Here is a 26,715-nt window from a genome sequence, read left to right as displayed (position 1 = left end):
TGAAATATTCAGAATGAAGTGTCAAGTCTACAACTGACTGTAATGGTTCATGAGTAAAAGAAGCTAGATGAAGCAAAATGTTTACAACTGTTAAACTCACTTATACTATGCTTTCAACATTTTTGCATGAAAATTTCCATAATAAAAGAAGATTTTAAAAGGTAGAAAATTTATTAATATAATCACATTAAGAGGTTAAAGAAAAATCACACACACCCCAAAACCATAATTCTTATTCTAAAGCAGGGGTTCTCTGACTTTGGTTTGGATCAGAAACTCCAACCAGATTATTGAGTTCCAGTCCCAATTTCTGACTGAGTAGGGCTGGAGTTAGGCTTAGGAATTTGCGTTTCAAACTGGCAATTTTGCAGGTGATGCTGCTGTGGGCCCAGGGGCACTGCACTCTGAGAATCACTAAGGCAAGCTCTAGAAATACAAAAATCTGACAAGCATTTCTGAGAGGAATCATGGTACTTAATCTTTCAGTTTCATGGGAAGAGGGGCATACAGACTGTTAACATAAAGCATAGACACAATTATAAATATACTTTTTGTTTACAGTGGAAAATAACCTTACTGTGAGAGATGAAAAGAAGGGTACATGTACTCTCATTAGGTCAGTGTCAAATTATTTAAATGAAATCAGAAGCAAAATCATAGTTTAGAGAGTAAAGACATTATTGTATCTTTAGCCTACTAAATAAAACACATACTGGGAAAAATGGATACACAAATAGCTAAAGCTCTTTCTTGTTAAAACAAGACAAAGGAAAATTTCCTACAGAAACGAAGAGTGATAATGGGGGAATGATTCTTTAATTCTGAACATCTTAAAGCTAACAGCCTAAAAGCATAGCTGAAATAAGTTGCTATTTTAACAAATACTTGATGTGAAAACACAGGTACAATTTTAGACTAAACAAATTTATGTAAATATAAACAATTTACATGAATTATGACTAGACATGACTGAACACACACTGGTCTCACCTGAAATACAATTAAAATGCTATAAAAAAAAAAAAAAAAGAAAGTCCAGGGTACCATACAAAAGAGAACGAACAGAAGAAAAAGACAACAGTGGAGAGAAAGCTGTCAAATTTTGGAAGATAGAGAGAAAATGGAAGAATGGAAGCGGACTTTAGCAAAACAGACAAAGCAAAAACTTAAGTGTGTGCAGGTGGGAAATGCAGGAAGGTTACTTCACATTCACAATCCTTTCCTTGCCTCTCAAAGCTCAAGAACATGGAGGTACTACATGGCTTCTAAAAGATGGGGAATATACAGAGCTAAAACAGGTTGCAGAATAGGACACCTAAAGCCTGTGCAACAGAGCCAGCCATATACAAATGAAGGTTTATTCTTTGGAAAGTTTGAATCTGAAGAATGCTGGATGTGGGGATAGTAGAAGACTGGAACAGCTTCTCCTTTGCTGTAAGAATGCAGTCAGTAGGCTTACCGCATCTGCCACCATCCTCATTTCATAAAAGATTGGAAAGTATGTTTCTGGGGAAATGAACTAGCTCATGAGAAGCAACCTGTATACTGAAAGATAGTTGGGAGTCCAACAATCAAACTGCTGAAACCTCAATTAACTAACTATGATGGTTCTACTTAAAGACTTCTCGTTAGAATAAAATCTACATATCTGGGTATGTGCTAACATTACTAAATGAGAATATTTAATTGTTTTCCTAAATTTGAAAAGATGCCCTAAGAAAACAATCAGGAAAAAATGCTGCCCTGCGGAAACTGTCTTATGCATTCACTCTATTGCTTTTGCTACATAATCTGAAATCAGCAAGTTGCCACCTCCACTCAAAGCCCAGTGATTAACTGTTTAGGTTATAATCGTCACGGTTACTTCTTACTCAAACTTGCTCTAATGCGTGCCCCCCCCCCCAACCTGAAGCACCCGGAAATAAATACTACACAGGAAGGAGACATAGTAATTCATCATATGGCTTTCTCGCTCTTAAAACAGATTAAAATATACTGAACTCTTATAATACAGAGTGCCCAGCAAAATACTGGGACATAGTAAATATTCAATGGAAGTTTGCTGAACTGAAATAAACTGTGATCAATATTAGTAATATCCTTATTAGAATGATAAAATAGCTTACATCCAATTAAATTTAGGTAAGATGTAAATGCATGCTAACTTGTGTTAAAGAAAGAATACACAGACTTATTTACTTCTATCTACCTAAAAAAAGTGGTCACATGCTTTTTAAAAAGGACAATATGTCACTTTTATGGGGAAACTGGATGACACAGTGGGAAGGAGTCTTGTTTGCCATTTTGTATCTTTTGAATCTTGAATTATGTGAATGTATTATCTTTTCAAAACTTTAAAATTATTCTTTTCAAAAAGGTCAAGTGACGCGTCAGGCTCTGGGCTGATGGCTCAGAGCCTGGAGCCTGTTTCCGATTCTGTGTCTCCCTCTCTCTCTGCCCCTCCCCCGTTCATGCTCTGTCTCTCTCTGTCCCAAAAATAAATAAACGTTGAAAAAAAAAAATCAAAAAGGTCAAGTGAAGAGGGCTCTCTTAGAGGGTTCTTTGTAGTACCCAACAAACTTCAGTCTGAAATTACTAAATTTTGGGGGCTGTGGGGGAAGAAGCATCTTATTGCACTATAGTGCAGTAAGTAATTACCAGTCAAAATGAAATGTAAATGTTACAGTTCTTAATAAATATTATGTCAGGCATTTTAAATCTTTGGGTTCATATATATTACTTATATAGTAAGTATATCATAAAACTGTGGATAAAATTACAGATCTAATTTTATTTGGGGGATATCTTGGTGTCAAGAGATAAGGGATGGAAGAGACAGAATTTCCCCAAATCAAACATTTATATCAGTTCTGGTGAAATAATCTTAGTTATTGTAGTACTTCTGAAATGAGTATGCTTATCTTCTACCATGCCATCCCTATACTGTATGCCAGGTAAGGATTCAGGCCATTTTTGCTAATTCCTTGCTACTGCTATTTTTCATACAAATACCGAAGTTTCTGCTTACAAACAACTTACCTTCATCTACTGTGGTCATATCTTGTTCTAGTTTCAATTTCTGTTGGTTAATTTTTAGCATGGATTCTTCAATTGTCCCTTGGCTTATTAATTTTATAACTAGTACTTCTCTAAAGAAAATAGAAAATATGTCCATTGGTTACTTAATATAAAATTTGAATATATATAAACTATATAAAACATCTTAGAGGTAAGAATAATGTGAAGATTGCATAATAAATAGATCCCTAACTTTAAATTTCCTTTTATTCATATTACGTGGGATTAACATTTTCTTAGCATGTAACTTCTAAACATCCTTTCTTACTGATCCAAGAAGACAGAAAGATATCTGTACTCCAAAAATTACTAGTAAAACTTATTTCAACAAACAGTCTGGGTTCAGAGAGATATTCCATTTTAAAAAGGAACATGCTTTGCTCATCAGGTTCCAATAAATAATTCAGTACAAAAAGTAAGGAAGTATAGAAAAGTAAAAAGATTACACAGGAAGTTTTAGTCCCATAATAGGCACTGATAAATATTTGGTTCATAAATGATTTTATCAATGTCTTTTGGAAACATATACTCCACAGAGAAAATAATGATTACTGGCTACTCACATCTGACAGCAGAGTTGAATTACAGGTATTTTCACCTCCAATGTCAAAATGATCCTTCACCTAAAGTATCTACAACTCAGATAATGTGCTTCCTAAAGGATAATAGAGTATCAACAGTATATACATTATTACGTCTATCTGGCTCTTAAATGGTCCAACAATAAAAGCCTTTTCAGTTACTAATATTTTTCAAATGAGCTGAACCATTGATAGTATTTTGTTTTCATCAAAATTGGGGTGGGGTGCGAGGTTATTTTAACTACTAGAAAGTGAATACATGACATAGTGAGATATGTCATATTCAGCGTTGCTGGTATGAAAGATAGCAGCAGCCAGGCTTTGCCGAAAATAAAAAAAACTGAAGCAGAATACTGACAGACTATATTCTACTCTTCTATACAAATTAAACAGGCATTTGGTTAAAACTAAATTTCAATTCAAAACACTTACTTAGTCTGGCCTACTCTATGGCATCTATCTTCTGCTTGCTTGTCATTGTAAGGGTTACAGTCAATATCATGAAGTATAACAACATTTGCTGAAGTCAGATTTATTCCTAGGCCACCAGCTTTTGTTGACAGCAGAAACACGAAGATATCCATATCGGTATTAAACTCGTCAATTAGATGAATCCTGTCAAATAAATATATTAGGCTAAATTTCACTAAAATGTACACAATTAAAATTGAAAACAATCACACTACATGGAAAAAAACCTTGAAGATGTAAATACATGCTCCTGGCACTAAAGCACTTTTCCTGCAGTTATTTTACTGAAAGACCTTCTCGATTCACTAACTTCTTTTCCATACCATGTATCTTCCTACTAACTCTCACTTTAATTCAACTATTCAGGTTTGAGTAATCCTAATGGATTATTTTCTCCTTTGTTTAATGACTTCTATCTAAATTTTGTGTATGGCTTTTCAATCTCTGGCCTTCGTCAGCTTTAGTCTTCTCAGAAGTCTGTCAGCAGCTGCTCTTGATACCTTTGAACCAAGGATCTCAAGATCAAACTAGCAGGTGTTTGTTCTCTTTTAGGATGACTTCTATCTTTAACGCAGGGAAAAAAAAAAAAAACCTGGCTGATAAAAAGCAAACCAAAAGAAATAATGAAGTGCAAACATACTATTAAAAACATTCTTTTTTTGTTTTGAAGACAATCTTTCTAATCTCTGGGTATTAAAAAAATAAACAACCAAACTTACTCAATTACTGTTAAAATACAAAAAGCCCACGGTTTTAAAACAATCTTGGCTTAATGTAAGGTGCTTCAAGGCTTTGAATGAGTTTTAAAGGGGAAAAAACATTTTAAGGTACACAATTCCAATTAGATACAGAAATATATTTCTATGCAATTCAGATCAAAAACTTAAAAAAGGAAAATTTCCTTATCTTAACACAATGATTTCAAATAACCACATGAAAGACTCAAAGTAAGACAATTCAAATGCTCTATACACATTTAAAATTCTAGCATTTACTCTTATTTGAAGGTGAAGTGGACAGAGATTTTTCTGAAACTAAAGTGAAGTATACGAACCTTTCAGAAATCTGAGTCTTTCCATCTAATCTGAGGTACCTATGCTGATGATGTTTTAAGAGAACCTCTAAAATATCCAGCATCATGGTAAATTGGCTAAATAATACAACTCTATCACCCTGTGAAAATACATATATGGATTAGATACATGGAAAAATAAAATGATATAAGCATATAATGATCAACTGCTTCTTTAATAAAAATCAAGTAGTCACAGCTAAGGTAAATTTCTTATTATAGATATAACAAGTTTATATATAAATAAATTATCTTAACTTCTGAACTTCAGACTTAAAACATAATTCTTAGTTTTGGTTTTTAAGGACAGTTAATGAAAACAACTACAAAAGTACTATTTGGATTATGATCTTAAAAATGCACACTATTTCACATAGAAACTAGAGTGGTAGTTAACTTCAAAATATCTTCAAAATAATTTAGAGGCAATCATACAAATAACCAATTATGTCATTATGTCATTATGAAATGACAAGATTACTTTTTAAAAGCAACTCTACTAGCTTCTTCTTCTTTTTTTTTTTTTTTTCTGAGACTCAACAGAGGAAAAGTAATCAGGAAAAAATATCCCCAAATATATCCCCTAAATGGTCAAAGCATTGGTTTCTAGAAAAATGTAGAACAGACACAGGCTACAACTTCAAGAAAGTCAAATCATGTCAGAATTATTTTTAAAAAGTTTACGTAATTGTAAAAATGTAAGAGGAATAGCATTCTTCTTTATTACCTTCTGTTTCAATTCAGACAAGATGCATCCTAAAACTCGGAATTTTCCAGAATCTAAAATCAAGTCCATGTCTAACTGGAAGCTATTAATATGTCGATACTGTTTACAAAGTACATGTAATTCAAAGTCTGTCATAACTTCCATATCTTCAAAGATCAAATCAGGGTTAGCCTCACAATGTGTAGGTTCCTCAAAACAAAACAGAATACACACTTAAAAATGAAGCTAATTTATAATATGATCAGAACACTTGAATAAAATTGTTCACATCTGGTAAAATAGCTAAATATCACATGTCACTGCAACCAATTTAGCAAAGGAAAATAATACTCATTTTCTAGGTACAATAAAGAAGGGAAAGCCCTTATTGCTTTAGAGATAACATACTGAAATATTCAGAAATGAAATAAGGTCTACAATTTGGTTCAATATAATCCTAAGGAGGGGTCTAGATGAAATGAGAGCAGTGTCATTCCACATAATAACTGTGTAAGAAAATGGGTGAAGGTTATATGGGTAGAGGATTTAATTATACAATTCTCTCTACTCTTACATGTTTAAAATTTTCTATAATAGATTTAAAATAATATAAACACATTTAAAACAGCAAATAATGACTTTTAACACCAAGATCTATAAAGAAGAACTATGGGTGGGTGCTAAGGGAGAATGAGGCAAAAACAAAGATTAATTAAAACTGTAAACAAGGGGCACCTGGGTGGCTCAGTTGGTTAAGCAACCGACTCTTGATTCTGGCCCAGGTCATGATATCAGGGGTTCATGGGATCAAGCCCCACATTGGGCTCTGTGCTGACAGTCTGGAGCTACTTGGGATTCTCTCCTGCCCTCTCTCTCTGTCCCTACCCACCCACCCCCCACCCCATGCATTCTCTCTCTCTAAGTAAATATACAGTAAAAAAAAAAAAAATAACCTACAGACAAAATATAATAAAGAAAAAAATGAAGAAAACAAATGAAGAAAACCAATGCACTATCTAGGACATAAAATCTGAGGGATCTTTTTGGTAAAAAAATAATAAAGAAGTGCATTATGGAAGTCTCAATTAGGAGCTGGCAGATTTTCTAAAAAGGGCCAGACAGTAAATATCTTAGGTAGGCTCTGTAGGCAAAATGATTTGTTTTGCAACTACTCAACTTTGCACTTGTACAGGCATAATGTTGCTTCACTTTATGTGTTTCATAGATAATGTATTTTTTAACAAACTGAAGGTTTGTGGCAACCCTGTGTTGACCAAGTCTATTGATACCATTTTTCTAAGAATATTTGCTCACTTTGTCTCTCTTGTAAGTCTTCAGATATTTCAAATTTTTTCATTACTGTTATATTTGTTATGATGATCAGTGATTACGACTTGCTGAAAGCTCAGATGACAATAGCATTCTTTTAGCAATAAAATATTTTTTTTTTTTAAATTTTTTTTTTTTTTCAACGTTTATTTATTTTTGGGACAGAGAGAGACAGAGCATGAACGGGGGAGGCGCAGAGAGAGAGGGAGACACAGAATCGGAAGCAGGCTCCAGGCTCTGAGCCATCAGCCCAGAGCCCGACGCGGGGCTCGAACTCACGGACCGCGAGATCGTGACCTGGCTGAAGTCGGACGCTTAACCGACTGCGCCACCCAGGCGCCCCAATAAAATATTTTTTAATTAAGGTATGCACACTTTTTTAGACATTATGCTGTAGCACATTTAGTTGACAACAGTACAGTGTAAATGTAACTTTTATTTTGTTAATTTTTACAAAATTGGTTTTTAACATTTTTATTTATTTTTGAGAGACATTGAGAGACAGAACATGAGTAGGGGAGGGGCGAATAGAGAGGGAGACAGAGAATCTAAAGCAGGCTGTAGGTTCTGTGCTGTCAGCACAGAGCCCATTGTGGGGCTCGAACTCACAGACCGCGAGATCATGACCTGAGCCGAAGTCGGTCGCTTAACCGACTGAGCCACCCAGCCATCCCTAGACATAACTTTTATATTCATGGGGAAACAAAAAAATTCATCTGCCTTGCTTTATTGTGGTGGTCTGGAATCAAGCCTGCAATATCTCCAAGGTATTGAGGAAGTAGTCACAGACAAAAAAACAGAAACTAAAAGACTTGGTTAAACTTTATTTATAAAAATGGCCCTACGGCCACAGTTTGCTGACTTCTGATACACACTGTCAGTCCTCTTGGGTATTATAGAAGTTCTCCACACTGTCTTTTTAAAAATTATTTTAATGTTTATTTATTTTTGAGAGAGAGAGAGACAGAGTGTGAGCGAGGGAAGGGCAGAGAGAGAGAGAGACACACACACAGAATCCCAAGCAGGCTTCAGGCTCTGAGTTGTCAGTACAGAGCCCAATGCGGGGCTTGAACTCATGAACTGTGAGAGCATGACCTGAGCCAAAGTTGGATGCCTAACCAACTGAGACACCCAGATGCCCCATCTTGACCTTTGTCTTAAAAATAAAAATGCAGGGGCGCCTGGGTGGCTCAGTTGGTTGGGCGGCCGACTTCGGCTCAGGTCATGATCTCACGGCTTGTGAGTTCGAGCCCCGCGTCGGGCTCTGTGCTGACAGCTCGGAGCCTGGAGCCTGCTTCCGATTCTGTGTCTCCCTCTCTCTCTGCCCCTTCCCTGCTTGCTCTCTGTCTCTCTCTCTCAAAAATAATAAACAATATAAAAAAAAAAATGCAGGATGCCTGGGTGGCTCAGCTGGTTAAGCATCCAACTTCGGCTCAGGTCATGATCTCATGGTTTTTGAGTTCAAGCCCTGCATTGGGCTCTCTGCTGTCAGTGCAGAACCTGCTTCGGATCCTCTGTCTCTCCCTCTCTCTGCCCCTTCCCTGTTCATGCTCCCTCTCTAAAATAAACATTAAAAAAAATTTAGGGCACCTGGGTGGCTCAGTTGTTAAGCATCTGACTTCAGCTCAGGTCATGATCTCATGGTTTTTGAGCTCATGCCCTGAATCGGGCAAGCCCCGCTTCTCTCTCTCTCCCTCAGTGTGCCTCATGTGATTCTCTCTCTCTGCCACTTGCTCACTTGCACTCTCTCTCTCAATAAATAAATAAAATACATAAAAATAAACATGCTTTTCTTAAGTATGGGGTCAATATGCTCGTTAGGTTTAATTTAACCTTATGTTGCTAAAGCTTAGTGCTAACATAATGTGAAATCCTTACCTTTAGCATAAGCTGAGACATTTCCTTGAGCTTTTCAGCTGTGTAATATTGGCGATGTAATAAAGGATGATTGGCCATTTTTCTCAACTGCATCATTACATTGCACATCTCTGTATTTTTTTCTGTGATCCAAAGAACATGCATTAAACAAAACCCCAAAACCAGGAAACCCACTTTAGATCCTGTTTCTCCCCTCTCTGCCCCTCCCTTACATATGCATGCTCTCATTCTGTTTCTCAAAAATAAACATTAAAAACAAAACACCCACAAAACCCAAGCTGATGTTTGCTGAAATATACCTCAATGCAAACAAAAAGTTTATTTCTTCAAATTCTAACTATTTTTTTAAAAATGAGCAAATCCCACGATAACATGACTAAACAAAATGTAGCCCCAGTACAGATTATTTTTCACATGAAATTGTGAAAGTCAGATGATACCCATATTATTGATAGATTTTTTTAATCTGTTGAAAAGACCCAAATAGAGTTGCTCCTGTTTTTCTGACATTGCACACAATTCAATTCGATCTTTCTTGGGAGGTAGCTGCTTGAGAACCTGAGAAAGGAAAACAGTTTAAGCAGATCATTCAAATAAAGAAGAAAACAGATTTTTAAAAAGCAATCATAATAAAAAAATATGCAAATAAGAATTACCTCTTCTTTTACTCTTCTGAGAATAAATGGTTTTATAATTTGTTTTGCATGTGCTATTCTCTCTTTTTCATATATACTTTGCTCATCTGCTGATTTCTAAGTAAAAAAAGAACATATCCTTTTAGAAATTACTTATTTAAATGATCACAGTAACAACATTACATAACATGAAAATCATCCTCACTATCATCAGGAGTTATTTTCCACAGAAATGCACTTCATTCTAGATGGAATATCACATGTCAACTCTGGGCTATAATCTACCTCTTCAAGCTCCATATGTATTTTGAGGTTTCATGTATTCTGCTAAGCTAACGAAACTGAACTGTTCTAGGATGGTGTTCAGAATCATTAAGTCATAACTAATGAGTCGTAACAAATTATACCAGGTCTCATGAAAAAGTGTGTGTGTGTGTGTGTGTATGTGTTTAACAGGTTGGGAAAAAGAAGAGAAGGGGAAGAGAAAGAGAGAGAGGTAGGAAACTTATGTTCTAGGTAGAAAGCTAGTGCCGGGGATGTAAACCATGTGGTCTAAAAGACAGGGATGGTTCCTAATCAAAATCTATTAATTTTGGAGAATTAAAGAAGTGGAATTTTGTTCTAAGAAGTGACAAAGTCCTTCATATTCTATAATCTGCTTGGCCATCAAGTGGGAGTGAATCCATTAGTGAAAGTTTAAAAGGCCATTAATTTGCAGTGGAAGACCACCATAGGAAATTCTTGGAAAATATGTGAGACTTGGGAGACAGTCAAAAATGTGTATAAACATTGCTGTACTAGAAAATTTAGGAGTCTCTGAAGATTATACTGTACTTTTAAGTTTGTTTATTTATTTATTTTGAGAGAGAGAGAGAGAGAGCGAGTGAGCACAAGTGAGCAGGGGAGGGGCAGAGAGAGTGTATCCCAAGAAGGCTCCATACTGTCAGCACAGAGCCTGATGTGGGGCTTGAACCCACAAACCACAAGATCAAGACCTGAGCTGAAACGAAGAGTCAGATGCCCAACTGAGCCACCCAGGCAAATCCTGTACTTTTTCTAAGCAACAGGGAGAAAATTAACCAGACTTTCTTTTAGATAGAATTTAAGTGTAACTTTTAGAAATTGTTACTTTTGAATTTTATTTCAAAATATATTTTCCAGTATAGGAATTTTCTGGACATTCTACCTTTGTCCAGTTCTACAGTTTACCTATAAAGAAATGCTCCTAATTTACCTAATTTTAGTAAGGTAAATGCAATCACCAAATTTTCCACACAAATTATATATCTGAGTTCTCCACTAAACTAAACCTGTCATTTCAGAAAATCAGGATATTAAAACCAAAACTCTTAGACATTAATTACAAAAGTTACCAACTTATTTCCCATTGTATTCTGGCTAACTTCCCAATTCACCCAAGTATAGGGATATCAACTACTTAAACTTAGTTGATAGCACAAATACACTATGAAAACAAGAAAAAAGACAAAATAGAAAAACAGCCCCCATAAAACACAAAGTGACATACTTGGGAGAAAATAATGAATTTATGCTTACTGTCTTAGAGGAAAACATTCTTCGTATTTCACTGGTGCTACTACTAAACATGTGTGGCATAACGAAATTCAATAGTGACATGAGTTCTAACAGATTATTCTGTACGGGTGTGCCCGTGAGCAGCAAACGGTTATTTGCCTGTGAATGAATGAAAGTAAAATTTAGGTTTGTTTTTTTTTTTTTTAAAGCCAAATCCTTGTCTGCATTTCTCAGTGGGGGAGGAAAAAAATGTTAAGACCATTATTAATAATGTAACATTCTCTGATGAAAGACTAGTAACTGAGAAAAATTATCATCTATTGTGTTTTAAGGTAGAATGTGTAAAAATAATGGTTTCATTTGTAAGTAGGTAACTTATGTCCTCATATCAATCACTTTTACAAGACAATGAAAGTAGATTATATTTGATATTCATAAAGTTTATCACATAGAACAGGGGTTTGCAAATTGAGGCTCATGAGCCAATAAATATGATTTTTATATTTTTAAAGGGTAGTTAAAAAGCAAAGAAGTGGCAGAAGCTTAATGGCCCACAAGGCATGAAATATTTATTATCTGGACCTTTACAAAACAAGTTTGTTGACCCCTGATATCAAATACTAAATACATTAAATTATAATTGGAATAATTCACAAAATCCTCTCTTACATTAATTGTCATAAGGTGCTGGTAGCGGATAGAGCCCATATTCTTCAGCATATGGCCCTCATCAAAAATAGCATAATTAAGTTTCAGCCTTCGAAACAGACTACGATCATCAGAACTGCTGATTGCGCAATTATACCTGTCACCAAAAAAAAAAAAAAAAAAAAAAAGTCTAAGGTTATACCTTTATTATTTTTTTTTATTTTTTTTTTTTCAACGTTTATTTATTTTTGGGACAGAGAGAGACAGAGCATGAACGGGGGAGGGGCAGAGAGAGAGGGAGACACAGAATTGGAAACAGGCTCCAGGCTCTGAGCCATCAGCCCAGAGCCTGACACGGGGCTCGAACTCACAGACTGTGAGATCGTGACCTGAGCTGAAGTCGGACACTTAACCGACTGCACCACCCAGGCGCCCCTAAGGTTATACCTTTAAAAGCCTGGACCACAGTGAGATTTAGTGTTTTATAAAATTTTTATTCATGCAATTTTAATAACCAGTAGTTAAAAGATACCACTAGACATAGTTGCTATTCAAATAAATACTGATGCGCTTGTATCCAATAATTACTTATATGTAACCAAACTATAGAAGCTGCCATATGTAGGTAAAGGAAAATTTAAATGTTACAATTAGACAACATCTACACACCTAGGAAGAAGCCAATTTGGGTATAATTTATATGTAATCTGCAATTTTTATACACTTTTTCTCATGAACTGTTATACATTCAGAACAAACAGGAAAAAAAAAAGGACATGAAATTAAAACATTTGTTAAGTACATAATACTATTGTATTAAAGTAGTAGAGTACATCCAAGAAAAAAGTTAATAGCAGCTACCAGTACTAGACTATATATGAAAATAGACTATATAGACTATATATGAAGTCCATGTTATTTAGAAAAGATGAATTCCAGGGGCGCCTGGGTGGCGTAGTCGGTTAAGCGTCCGACTTCAGCCAGGTCACGATCTCGCGGTTCGTGGGTTCGAGCCCCGCATCAGGCTCTGAGCTGATGGCTCAGAGCCTGGAGCCTGTTTCCAATTCTGTGTCTCCCTCTCTCTCTGCCCCTCCCCCGTTCATGCTCTGTCTCTCTCTGTCCCAAAAATAAATAAAAAAAAAAAAAAAAAAAAAAGAAAAGATGAATTCTGGATGAATTCTTTTAATCATGGCCTCCTACAGAAGTCAGTAGAGAAAATAGTAACTACTGAGAGTTAACATGAAGATTGAAATAACCTATATTTAAAAATGCAATATAAGAGCAGTAACTTCTCTGCTAAATAATTTTTCCATGTTTATTTTTGAGAGAGAGACAGAGCATGAGGGAGGGAGGGGCAGAGAGACAGAGACACAGAATCCAAAGCAGGCTCCAGGCTCTGAGCTGTCAGCACAGAGCCGGATGTGGGGCTCAAGCCCACGTGCTGTGAGATAATGACCTGAGCAGAAGTCGGACGCTTAACTGACAGCCACCCAGGCACCCCTCTGCTAAATATTTACGCTAAAACAGCCAGTACACTAAGTCATGATTAACTTGGTAGAAACTTATATTTTCCACCCGTACTTCTATAAATCAATTTTTTTCATTTAGAGAGTGAGATTTCACTGTATTTATTAACACAAAATTATTAATTTTTGGAGAACAAGAAGCTGGAGGCACCGTGAGAATGTCCTGAAGGAAAGGAATGGAACTGATTTCAGTTCCTTGCTGCTCCGTGCTTTTCCTTCAGGACATTCTCACGGTACTTCCGGCTTCTTGTTCTCCAACAATCAATGATTAATAATTGACATAAGTTAGAAATATTACAAATCATTTGGTGGGAAATCTTAAATTTTACTTTAAGTTTAACAGAAAGTCTTATAAAACTACACTTTCAATCAAGTGGACAAAGCCTTTTTATAACCATTAACCATCATCTGTTATACTATTAAAAAACTGAAAAATGCCCGAATTCTCAACATAAATCATTCCATTACTTTTGTTGCATAGTTCTTAGCATAAATTTTCCTTCATATTACTACTAAGATATTTTTAAAAATTTGAGGATTACACAAAATCTTTCCTGCTCAAATATACTTTGTCTCCATACTTACGTGGTCACAATTACATTATATTCTTCGTATTTACTATGGATGTTATATCTAATCTGTTTACGTTCTTCTTGAGAGCCTACAATTTAAAAACACCACACACATATTGGTTACATTTACTGTACTTTACTGTATGTAAGGATTTTAAAGTTTCTAATTAAAGCAAAATGACATTCTTACCATAGTAACAGAGCACCTTTAAAGTGGGGCACCATAAATTAACTTCTCTCAACCAGTTATCTATAAAGCAAAAGAGATATTATTTGTATCTGCTACAACAGGTTATGTGCTACAACAGGTTATATGTAGTGAAATGAATTCTATCCAGAAATTCTTTTGCAAAATAATGATTAAAAAAAAAAAAAAAAAAAAAAAAACAAAGACCTTTCAGAATTTTACTCCTGATGATTAAAATAATTTTGAAGAGGCATAAAATGAAAGGCAGATGGCCAACCATTATATTTATAGATCATTAATTTCCATTTTAAAGACTTTTTTTGGATTATGTTCATACGTATATTCTCTTACTCTAGTCAACATCCAATCAATTAAGAAAGAGTAACTCCAATGGGGATGAATTGTATACTTTCTGATTCTATAAATGTTTAATTATAAATTTAAAAGCACTTATTTCTCTTAAATTACTCATCAAAACAATTTATTCATTAAAACAATTTTCTAGAAGTATTACAATATTCAATGATCTTGTTGATGGTCCCTGATCCATAATAATTCCATAATAATTCAAAAGGTGAATAACTGACTTGTATTGCAGTTATTTTAAAAGATGTCCAGTATAATCAAACACGCATACTCACACATATACAAAGGGAGAAAAAAATATAAGGTGACCACATAATATTCACCTCTATAAACTAAGAAATCAGATTTTCTTCTCCCTATACACAACCCTATACAGTCAAGTGTAGTTGTCCACAATATTACAAACCTATAGTTGATGCTGGAACAACGATCAAATGAGGACCTTTATTACCCTCCTGATAGAGGTATGCCAGGAATGCAATGGCTTGAATAGTTTTTCCTAGGCCCTAAAATTAAATGTTTAAAAGACAATATATGAAATTTAAAAACAAAAAATACTGGAAAACACAAAAGGAAAAATAATATTTCTGGTTTTATTTATTTTTGATTCCCCATAATGCAACCGTATGAGAGTTCTATATTCTTAGTTCTCAATGACTGATAAAACAGACCATAATGTCCAAATTACACTAAAGCTCAGTTTAATGAGCAGGATGTATCCTGCTAGTTAAAATATGACACACATTAATATGGAAGAGCTTTGCAATGCATATAAAGGATATCATTTTGATAATTATTTATATAAAACAAGTATTTAATACATACTAGATAAAGAACAATGTTCCAATGACTAATCAGATCATATGCCTATCCTATCACCCACCAATTTCACTTCTAAGAGTATATTCAAGAAATATGAGGACATATATCCACAAAGACCTTGGGTAAGAATGTTGACAGTAGCCAAACACAGGAAATGACCTAAATGACCTTCAACAGGAAAATGGATACACAAGTTGCAACATATTTATACTATGGACTATCACATACCAATCAAAAACCAAACTACTGATACATATAAGAACACGGATGAATCTCTGTAACTTTATCATGCACCAAATGAACCAGAAATAAACAATATATACTGAATGGCGCTATTATATAGAGTTTAAAATTTAATTTAAAAAATAACCTATTTTAAATTTAAAATTAAAAAAAATAACCTATGTTTATAGACATCAGAATAGTGGTGGTAATAACTAAAAAGAAGCATGAGGGCATGTTCCTGGGACAATGGAAATGTTGATTTGGGAAGTGGTCACATGGGTGCACACATATGTAAAAAGTCACTAAGTTGAACATTTGTGTATTTTACTGCAAGTAAATTCTATATAAGCGAAGTGGGGTTTATTTTTAGGCTACTGAGCAAGTTTAGCTAAACACTGCCAGCTGTGATAAACTGAACTGCCCTCATTCCTGTGTTGAAGCCCTAATGCCCAATATGACTATATTTGGAAATAGGGTCTTTAAGGAGGTAATTAAGGTTAAGTGAGATCACAGGGATGGGGGCCCAATCCCCATTGTCAGAGAAAAAGACACCAGGGATGTGTGAGCAGAGAAAAAGACATGTGAGGACACATCAAGAAGGTGGCCATCTGCAAACAAAGGCTAGAGGCCTTAGGAGAAACCAAAACTGCCAACACCTTGATCTTAGACTTCTAGTCTCCACAGATGTGAGAAATAAATTTCTCTTTTTTAAGCCACCCACTCTTTGGTCTTTTATTATGGGAGCTCTAGCAAACCAGGAAAGACACTAATTTATAGATATTGTGTTTTACAGGTTACAAAAACAGTTTCATATATTATACCTCATTTGATGCCAAATATAATCTTAAGATACAGAAATTACTCATGTTTCATTAATATTGGCTGAGATTAGGCCATTCAGTAAGGATTAGCCCATGAAAAGCAAAGGTTTGGGTTCCAAACCCAGATTTGATTCTCAAGTCCAGCTCTCCACAACTGTAATGTTCTATATTCTATATCTAATTCTATAACTATTTGAAATCCTGCATATATATTGTTTTCTATCAGATAAAGAGCATCTTTGTTATAATAATATAATGTATGTGTGGGAATAGTCTTAAAGTACAAAAGATTACTAGAAGCTAACTACAGAATAAGGATCACTGTTAATTTTTATTTTGAAAATGTAATATACACTGTAATACATATGTATTTAATAAGCATTTTCTCCACTGAACAGGACTAATTTTTAATAAACTTTTTAACAGAAGAAGGACATTAAGGTTAAAGGTCAAGTTTCTATGTGACAATACCTGAACTACTGGGTGTAATGAACTTCCTAAGCTCAGCTTCAAGCAAATGTGATGGGGGGGGGCGGTGCACAGAAACTCAGAGACAGCTAACAAAAAATGGCTGAAATGATGTTGCTGATAAATGTGTGGATTTATTTATGTCTCTATAAATTTTCAAAGTAGCTATAGAAAAGCACATAAAACAAAATCTTAGTATTATACATATGCATATTGTGTATGTACATACAAACACACACCTGCAGAAGAAAATAATCTCAAAAGATATACACCAAAATAGTACTTATTTCAAGGCAGCAGGAGTATGAGGGATCTTGATTATTTTTGGAATTTTTACGTAACGTCTAATTTTTAAAACATATATATTAATTTGATAATCAGAAAGAAAGTAAAAGCCCATTTTCATTTTGAGGGGCAATGAGGAGGCCAGAGCTAAGAGAAGTGCTAGAAAATTAGAAGGGGTGACTGGAGTAATAAAATACTGACGTGAGAACAGTTAACTACAGGGGTCAAGGGAAAATTTTACTTTTTAAATGATATCAAGAAGGCCTTTTAATGATGAATCCTAGAAATAGAGTACTACTTACCATTTCATCTGCCAAAATGCCATTAAGTCCATGTTTATGTACCAATGCCAGCCAATTCAAACCAACCTTCTGATAGGGCTTGAGTGACAAACTGGTAAAGAGAGTTACAAAATATTACAGATTTATACTTCTATACTTTTATACTCTACTAGTTTTATGACATGAGGTTTAAGTTTACAATGCACACAAAAACTGAAATACCTATGTCTAATCTTACCTTTTAACTTACAAGCTATTTACACTTAGTTAAGAAAAAAGAGCCCCAAACACAATGCATTTTCTTCTGTTTTCTCAACTTTTATTTTGTATTGACTTACTTTTTCTGGCTTTAAGAATTACAAAAAAATATTTCCATGTTCAGTCATAATGTAATGCCACCAAGTTAATTCCATAAATGATCACAATATTAACCATGATAACATATTACTAACCTAATGTATACTAGAAAATGGTATTGTATGGATTTGAATTATACCACATTAGGGAACTTCAAGTATTAGGACAACACAAGCTTAATTTGCCTCTTTGCCAGGTTGACTGAATAAACACTTTCTGAATGAGTGTCAGTCACTTCTAATGTCAGTGGTATGTATATCTGGAAGGCATATATATGTATTTGTTTTTGAACTGTATATGAATATAAATTTGAGAGACATCAATGAGCATCAAAAAGTAGAAAGTAGCAGGCAAGGGTCAAAAATCTCATTTAATTTGGAAACACATAATTTGGAAATAACTTGTTTGGAAGGTAATATTGGAAGGCTATTAGCAATAAAAACACTATTTTTTTTTCTAAAAGTTCAAGTAGTTAAAAACCAATAGCAATTATTACTAAATACCTATTACATACAGATACACAAATAGCATTTTCAAGCACCACCTCATTTAATCTTTTAACATCCATTAAGACTGCCTTTTATCATTATTTGAAACTGATGAAAAACCTGATGCTAAGTAATCTGCCTGAGGCTGCATAGCTACAAAGTGTTATGGATGGCTAAGATTTTAACTAAGGAAGTCCATCTCACTCAAAAGTTTATTCTTATACTCCCTAGGTCAGCACACAATACATATTAACATGAAAAGCTAGGATAAAGACATACCTCTCATTCTCCAGCTTTTATCCTCTCCCCTTAATTACCTATTACACACATCCTATCTGCACATAGGTAAGGAGTCTGAACACAGCTATGGTATAATAAAATGGTTAAAGGGCCAAATTCTAAAATCAATAGACTTTAATTAGAATGGGGTAAAAGAGGTGGGGTAGAAAGATATACATCTTAAATTAGAAATATGTTTCGGGACACCTGGGTGGCTCAGTCGGTTAAGCGTCCAACTTCGGCTCAGGTCATGATCTCACAGTTCATGAGTTTGAGCCCCATGTCGGGCTCTGTGCTGAAAGCTCTGAAGCTGACAGCTTCGGATTCTGTGTCTCTTTCTCTCTCTGCCCCTCCCCTCTCCCACTGGTTTCTCTCTCAAAAATAAACATTAAAAAAAATTAAAAATAAATCTATGTTTCAACTGTGGGGATGCAATCTATAAAACATTTCTCATTAAAAAAAATAAAAGCATTGGTGGGGAAAAATTCAGCAATATTGCTGAAATCTTTACAGTTCATTTAAAAAAAAAAGTCTTTGTTTTCCTGGACATGTAATTTCAACTGCCACTACAAAAGTAATAATAAATAAAACATATTACCATAGATATTTTAATTTCCAGATCCAAATGAATCTTCTACAATGGTGAAAGTAAATGCTCATACTGGAATATTTACTCTATTCCAGACACAATGCTATGGGCATGACATGCATGGTTACTTCATATAATCTAATGATAAAGCAGTAATATTTTTATCCCCATTTTAGAGATGAGCTGATCTCTGGGACTCGGAGAAGAGAAGTAACTTGCCCAAGGTCATACAGCTATCCAAATGCACTGTACTGCAGTGGCAGAGACGGTATCCAATCTAGGTCGGATCCAGAGCTCAGCCCTTCAACAGCAGAACATGAAAAAGTTCTTTCCTCCTGACCCACCCGCTCTATGGTCAAAACTGAGTTCTTTATTATTTTTGAGCCGCTCTTGATGCCTTAGTCATCCCACACATGTAAGGTTCATACTTTATGAAAATGATGAAACTTCATAAGGTGGGCAAAGTACATCATTTATAAATGCATCAAAGCGCCAAGCATGCTATCCCAACATCGATCTATCACAAGTAGCCAAGAAATATTGAGAAACTAGTGTAGCTGTTAAAATACTCTTCACTATACATAAAACTTTAAAAAGTGATGAAGGAGTTTTGAGAAGCATCTACTATACAGAGATTTTCAATCAAATAAAAATGGCTTCATCCATATCACAAAACAGCTCTGCTGGCTGTTTCTTATCAAGATACTAAATAGCTTTGTTATACTGAAATATTTGTTTTAAAAATACAATGTGTGTGCTTGTGTATGTGTACACACAAAGATGTATTTTTGTGTATACGCTCCTCTACTGGATTTATCTAAGCTTCCAATAACTTTTTATTGCTTAGTATCCCAACAGTGCTGCCCATCAACAGATCCTTTCTTCAGAAGGCAAAAAGATCAATGAAAATGCAATTTTGACAAAGATGCTTTAAACCCAATTAGTTATGACCAATTTTTAAAATAGGGCAGCTATATTCTTTCTCTAGCAGGATCTAATATTTAGATGCTGTACAATCACACCTTCTATTTATTTTGACATTCTATCGTTTTCTAAGAATTTTCATGACTGCATATAACCACCCCCCCACCAGTTTATAGATAAAAATGTAATCTGCCCACGCCTTCTGAATTAGTTTAAGTGCTCTCTTCTCATCAGCAGACCATAAATATCTTTTGGTACCTCTCACTAAAGAAAAAAAAATTATTTTAAGATTTTCTGAGACCATGAAAGAAAATGAGGCAGCATGTTATTTTGAAGTTACTTGTTTTGTTAGGAGGAAAAAAAAAAATCCTTCCAGAGTCAGGATTTATTTTCAGAGTGAAAATTTAATTGGGTTTAAATCTCCTGTTGGGAGAAACTGGTATCAAAGTTTTGAAAGGTGAGATAAGCTTGAAATGGAAATAATATGCTAAATGTGAGTTCAAAATGCAGAAATAGTCTAGAGAGACTTGTTGCAAGCAGTTGATATGAAATAAGATTAGGGATACTAGCTGACCAAAAGCTTTATATTCCGTAAGTGTGACACAGCTGATGACAATACCACAATATTAGTTTGCACTAACGGTAGTATCCAAACGGCTAAAATATTTACATCACAGCACTTGGAGTTACTCAAGTCACATCTGCATCCACATCACTGTCAAATGGCTTCACAGCAACTGTTTAGAACATGATAGGAAACCATCCTATCAAATTGAGGACAAACAAAATCAGAGTAACCTGGTAGAGTTAGCCCAGAAAAGACAGGACACATATAATTAAATACATTTTATATTGAACATCTGAGAAATCTTTTCAGATAAAACAATTTAAAGCTAATATATTTTAGATCAACTGCTAAAGTTTGAGAGATGGCTACATTAACAGTAGGAATAAAAAGGGAAAAATACTGAGGTTTTTTTTCTCTTTTCCCTCACTGTATTATATTTTAACTTTCGGTATCTTTACTTTTGACATTTTAAAATAAAAATTATGAACGTAATAGTTTTGAGCTTTGAGATACACGCAAGAAATTTTATTTCCCTCTGCAAAGACTTTATTTTTAATAAGGATTTTGGTATGTCTATATGTCCTTTTTTCTGTTACAATTAATATAAATTTGTAATAATAAATGGTTAACATAATTTTGCTTCAACGTAAACTTTGCTACAAAGAATTGGTTCTGTTAAGAAAAGCAGGGTAGCTTAGTCATCAGGATGGTTTGACATTTTCCTCCAATGCTAATAACTCCTTTCCCAAGGCAAGAAAACTACTTTAATTGTCTCTGTGCTCAGCAGCAATGATGCCTGGCCAGTATACCAAGTAATAAAACTGCTTGTGCAACTCTTACCTTGGCTAAAAATAAAAACCAAGACAACAAATTTCACCCCCTAAAAGTGCATTTACATGAACTCTCAAGAAACTATCTACACAGGTATTAGAAGTTCTATTTCGGGCTAGAGCCAATGAGCAATTTTTAAAAAGAGCGATTTTTCTCATCTATTAAATATTTCATCAGAAAATTCCTCAGCATAAAGGAAGGACAGTGTATTACCTGATCATACTATTTACAAGTAACAGGACTTTGTGGATGTGGGTTTAAGAGAGAAATTTTTCAAGTGATGCAATAAAGCACTTGATTTTTTAAAATCCAAATTATGATAAAGTAGACTCAACTGGGTAAGTCTTGTAGAGTGAAGAACTCCCCATATCCAATGCTGTAGAACAAGAAGGAGCAGCTCCAACTACACTTTTAGGAGATGAATTTGCTGACATGGCCATAGTTCTTTCTATGCAACAGAGAAAAGAGCTTCTTTGTGGGAAGTGCATCACGTTTCCCTACACCATCCCATAGCACCCTAGAAGGGCACAGAAAAGATTGTAGCTTACTATTAAAGGCCAGTAACCATATCTTGACTTTTAATTAACCAATGATCAGCAAATATGCTTTGATCATTGACTAGAAAAAGACTAGAAGTAAATAAAATCACCAAGGTAATTAATTTTAGTACCTAGTGCTAATCTTATTAAATACCTATCAGAAATATTCTGAACAAATGTAACTCATTTTTAATGTTACATATTACTGAATACTATGGATATACCATAATCCACTCTAACTATTCATACCATAATTCATTCTATTCTCTGATTTTAGGAACTTGGATTGTTTCCATGTTTTTGCCACTATAAATATTATCACAGTAAACAATTTTATACATTTCTTTAAAAGGAAGTATCCTGAATAGTTCTGAGTCCCCAAACCACTTAAAAATAAACTTTTAAAGGAAGTTCAAAATAATCTTTCCATCCCAACATCCCAACACCATGCAAACTGGGGGCATCACAATTATAAAATGCCATTTTAATATGTACTGGTTGTTGTACAATTTTTTTACTGAAAATAATTTAGTATCTGCTTTTTTGTAAGAATTATGAAAAGGCATTTTACTGACACTAGCAGTTTTGGGAAATATAGTTTTTATAATCTTTCCTTATATAATCTATTTAATAAGTGTCCTTTTCATTATTGGTATGTTTCTACTCCAGAAAGAGATTTAAAACTCTGGGCTTTTGAAAGCATTTAAAATATTAAATCAGATACAGTATATGTTAATAATTTCATTTTATTTATGATTAAAAAGAAACTGAGCTAAGACAAATTTTATCATTGATACAATTAAGCAGCTGACTTTCTGAAGCACCAAACTGTGTAAAGGGGTAGTAGCTAAAACCACCTTTCCAGTTTTTGTGATTATATATGAAATCATCTGTCATCAGACAAGGAAAACATAGGTTATATAAGACCATAACAATTCCTCCCTCTAATCTGTAAAGATATAATGGAGTAAAATACCCTTGGCAGGGTCGGGGGAAAGGGGTATCAATAAAAAATAATTCTTGCATCACTTATGTGTCATTAAAGGAAACTCTGGGCTTCCCTTCTAACATTAGTTTTCATAAAACTTCCACATGTAAGTTCCCTAGGCACAATACAGAAATAAGTTCTGAATTTTCATACAGCTGAGATAAAATAAGAAATAGGTATGTATAACAAATATTACCTCTGGTTTAGAATGGAGGGTTGTTCTATGTTCCATCCACCTCCATTTCCAGTGAGCATGGTAACTTGTTTTGTCAACTTATTTGAAATGTCTTCACATTTGTTCATAAGCCTTATAACTACATCCCTTTCTTGGATCAGTGTTTTACAATGCCATATCAAATCTTCTGATAAGCCATTAGTTTTGGACATCTTTGTGAACTATGGCATAAAAAGAAAAATAATTTAACAGTTCAGATCTAGTAAATAAAAATCCAGTATCAATTTCTTTCTTTATGAGGAAAAGACAATTTGTTCATTGAATATTTTACTAATGACCTTAATCAAGTGCTAAAAGAAGCTGTTTCTTTCTTCATGTCTATATTTGAATTTCCATGTTTCTCTTTGATAAATCCTACTGTCACCTCCATCTCACCATGCTGAAATAAAACATATCTTTCTCCCCCAAAATGCACAATCTCAAGCTAGTTATTACTTTGAACCTAGTGGCTGTTCTCTTATAGGAGAAACTCTAAAGTGATGGTTAACATCTCCTATCAAATTTTGTTTTCAAAATCTCAGATTCGCCTTCATTACCAAAAGTAATAGTATTGTATAATTGCATACCTGATATCTTGCCCCATTTTCATCACTTTCCCTGCCTATGACATATTACTACATGATTAATCTTCCTAAAATATATTTTTCCCTATTTATCATCAAAGTACCACCCCTCGAGCTTTCAAAACTCCAACTATTATTTGTCACTTAAATTTTGTTCCTAAACTGAGACTATTGCTTGGAAAAATATCGCATGAATCAAAAGTTAACCATGACCAATCAGTAATTTGGTAAAACTTTTTTAAAAAGTCAATTTCAATACATATATGCTTGTATAAATGGCTTTCTGTGAAAGCTCAAAGAATTTCTTTCAAAAATGTATTTGCATTTTTTTCTAAGAAGACACTGAATACTTCATCATGTAAAAGCTGTAAAAGAATTAGAATTTTTCTATATAGATAGTTGAAAAGAATATCCTGAAGACCGTTATAAAAAAATATTTTTAGTGAAGAATAACAGAAAGCCCACAGCTGTCTACAAAGCTAACAACCTGGCTGGACAAAAAGAAATGTCCCACAATCCAGAAATGAATAAAGGAAACTAGAGTAAAACTACGTTTTAAAACTACACATGATTTTGATTCATGTCATCTTATTTACTCAGCATATTCCTATTTACAATAAGAATCACATGAACAACTCTAAATAATCCCTGTGATCACAGTATATTTAAGTTCACAGAAAAGCTAAAATAATAGAAATACAAGATATACTATGATAATTTAACTAAAATGTGTTTATAATATGCACTTTTCACATCTAACATAGAAAAAGTTGGAAAGAAAATTTCCAATCTATTCTAAAGCCATGTTATTATTGTACTGCAGGATTAAAAAACACAACTTAGCACTTCACAAAATGGCACTGTGAAATACAAAGTTATTTGCATACTACTTTACATTTTCACATGGACAACATTAATAATCACAATATGATCTCCCATTTTGTGCTTTCCAAGGAAAGGATTTACACATAAACAGCAGGGTATATTAGAATAAGTGCCATGAAGATTTTAAGGAGGTTCTATTAGAATTTCTAATTAAGGGGCACCTGGGTGGCTCAGTGGGTTAAGCATCTAATTTTGGCTCAGGTCATGATCTTACGGTTGGGTGCGTTCGGTGAGTTCGGGACCCACGTCCAGCTCTGTGCTGACAGCCTGGAGCCTGCTTTGGATTCTGTGTCTCTCTCTCTCTCTCTCTGCCCCTCCCCCACTCACACTGTCTCTCTCAAAAATAAATAAAACATTAAACAATTAAAAAAAAAAAGAACTTTTAATTAAAATATATTTTATTGGGGCACCAGGGTGGTTCAGTAGGTTGAGCCATGGACTCTTGGTTTAGCTCAGGTCATGCTCTCACGTTGGTGGGATGGAGCCCCAGCATTGAGCCTGCTGAGATTCTCACTCTGCCCCTCCCCACTGCTTGTGCGAGTATATGTACTCTCAAAAAAAACAAAACAACAACAAAAAAGGAATATATTTTTATTTTTTAAAGTTTATTTATTTGGAGAGAGAGAGAAAGCATGTGCACACCAAGAGGAAGGGGGCAGAGAAAGAGGGAGAGGGAGAATCCCAAAGCAGGCTCTAAGCTCAGCGTGGAGCCTGATGCAGGCCGATCCCGCCACTGTCAGATCATGATCTTAGCCAAATCAAGTGTCTGTCACTCACCTGATTGAGCCACCCAGGTGCCCCAATTAAATATATCTTTAAAGGAACCCCAAAACTATAGGCCTAAAACCAATCTCATGTCTTTTGTGGGTATGTGTGAGTGTATATGTTTATGATGTGTATGTCTGTGAGAGAACAAGAATAACCAGGAAATAAAGAACATATATTGTGTGCCTTGTATGGTCTAGAAACTACTAGATGTCTTTTATTCACTAACTCATTAAATCTTCACAATAACTCCAGATCAATCCACCAATTCTGGATGAATAAACCAAGGTACAATTTCCAAGGTCACACAGTACGATAAGATTCCAAAGTCCATACTGTTTTCTTTTCACTACAGTTAGTACCTCCCAAATTAAAAAAAAAAAAAAAAAAAAAAAAAAAAGACCTTTTAAAAGTTTAAAAAACAAAACATTTTTTTTTTTTTTGTAAACAACTACCATTTACTGCTCTCTAATTTTTTGGCAAATATTAGCTTAGCTGGTGAAGGTACCTGGCATGTAGACACAGTCCCTATCTTCATGTGGTTTATAGTCATTGGGAAAGATATGCAACCAATAATTTTAAGTGTAATAACTGGTATTATGAGGGAAAGTACAAAACTCCATTGGCACTTTTCTCATAGAGACTAATATAATCTAGGACCTAGAAAATTCTTCCAGAGTAATAAGGCCAGAAATAAGAAAGAACTACATTGGCCCAAAGAAGATCAATTCAATTATGTCAGAATCTAGAGAAGAAATAAACTAACATTACAAAAAAGAAACAGCCAGATATACACTGTATCTGGTTAAACTATACCAGGGAAGCAGAAGGAGAAAAATCCAGACTGGGAAACTGTAGAAAAAATGATCCAGTTCCTTCACCAAAGATATTATAGGAAAAGAAAGAAAGATAGATGGGTGGGGGACCTACAGATTAAAAGAGAATTAAAAGACTGATATCAATGGGGTCCTGAGTGGCTCAGTCAGTCAGCACAGAGCCCACTTTGGACCCTTGGTCCCCTTCTCTCTGCTTGTGCTTTCCCAAAAATAAATATTAAAAAAAAAAAAAAAAAAGACTGGTATCAAACAATCTCAGCAGGTAGACCTTATTTAATGGATTCTAATTCAAAATTACTTAACAAAAAAACTTACACCATTTATGAGAAACAAAATTTGAACACTGAATGCAGACATTTTCTTTTTGGATATTTCCTAACA

The 26,715-nt window shown here is 34.4% G+C and overlaps 1 protein-coding gene across 5 annotated transcripts in view; it reads right to left on the bottom strand.

The window, feature by feature from the left end:
• Positions 1-26,715, bottom strand: part of SMARCAD1 (SWI/SNF-related, matrix-associated actin-dependent regulator of chromatin, subfamily a, containing DEAD/H box 1) — a 78,817-nt gene that overhangs the window by 2,712 nt on the left and 49,390 nt on the right. For all 5 annotated transcript variants that reach the window (XM_047091328.1, XM_047091330.1, XM_047091331.1 and 2 more), the window contains exons 10-23: positions 23,247-23,446; positions 17,509-17,599; positions 14,992-15,091; positions 14,223-14,282; positions 14,046-14,121; positions 11,956-12,091; positions 11,308-11,445; positions 9,772-9,867; positions 9,556-9,673; positions 9,116-9,237; positions 5,930-6,118; positions 5,185-5,303; positions 4,092-4,274; positions 3,040-3,149 (exon numbers count right to left, since the gene is read on the bottom strand). In XM_047091328.1, coding sequence (XP_046947284.1) covers positions 3,040-3,149; positions 4,092-4,274; positions 5,185-5,303; positions 5,930-6,118; positions 9,116-9,237; positions 9,556-9,673; positions 9,772-9,867; positions 11,308-11,445; positions 11,956-12,091; positions 14,046-14,121; positions 14,223-14,282; positions 14,992-15,091; positions 17,509-17,599; positions 23,247-23,446 — 1,738 coding nt within the window. The remainder of the gene's footprint in view (positions 1-3,039; positions 3,150-4,091; positions 4,275-5,184; positions 5,304-5,929; positions 6,119-9,115; positions 9,238-9,555; positions 9,674-9,771; positions 9,868-11,307; positions 11,446-11,955; positions 12,092-14,045; positions 14,122-14,222; positions 14,283-14,991; positions 15,092-17,508; positions 17,600-23,246; positions 23,447-26,715) is intronic.

Source organism: Lynx rufus, unplaced genomic scaffold (genome assembly GCF_022079265.1).
Source record: "Lynx rufus isolate CCGP_SWC_20201006 ecotype Redwood Valley unplaced genomic scaffold, mLynRuf1.p SCAF_3, whole genome shotgun sequence".
In the NCBI taxonomy this organism is placed as follows: domain Eukaryota; kingdom Metazoa; phylum Chordata; class Mammalia; order Carnivora; family Felidae; genus Lynx; species Lynx rufus.
Note: the sequence above shows the minus strand (reverse complement) of the source record. Positions and strands in the feature narration are given on the sequence as shown.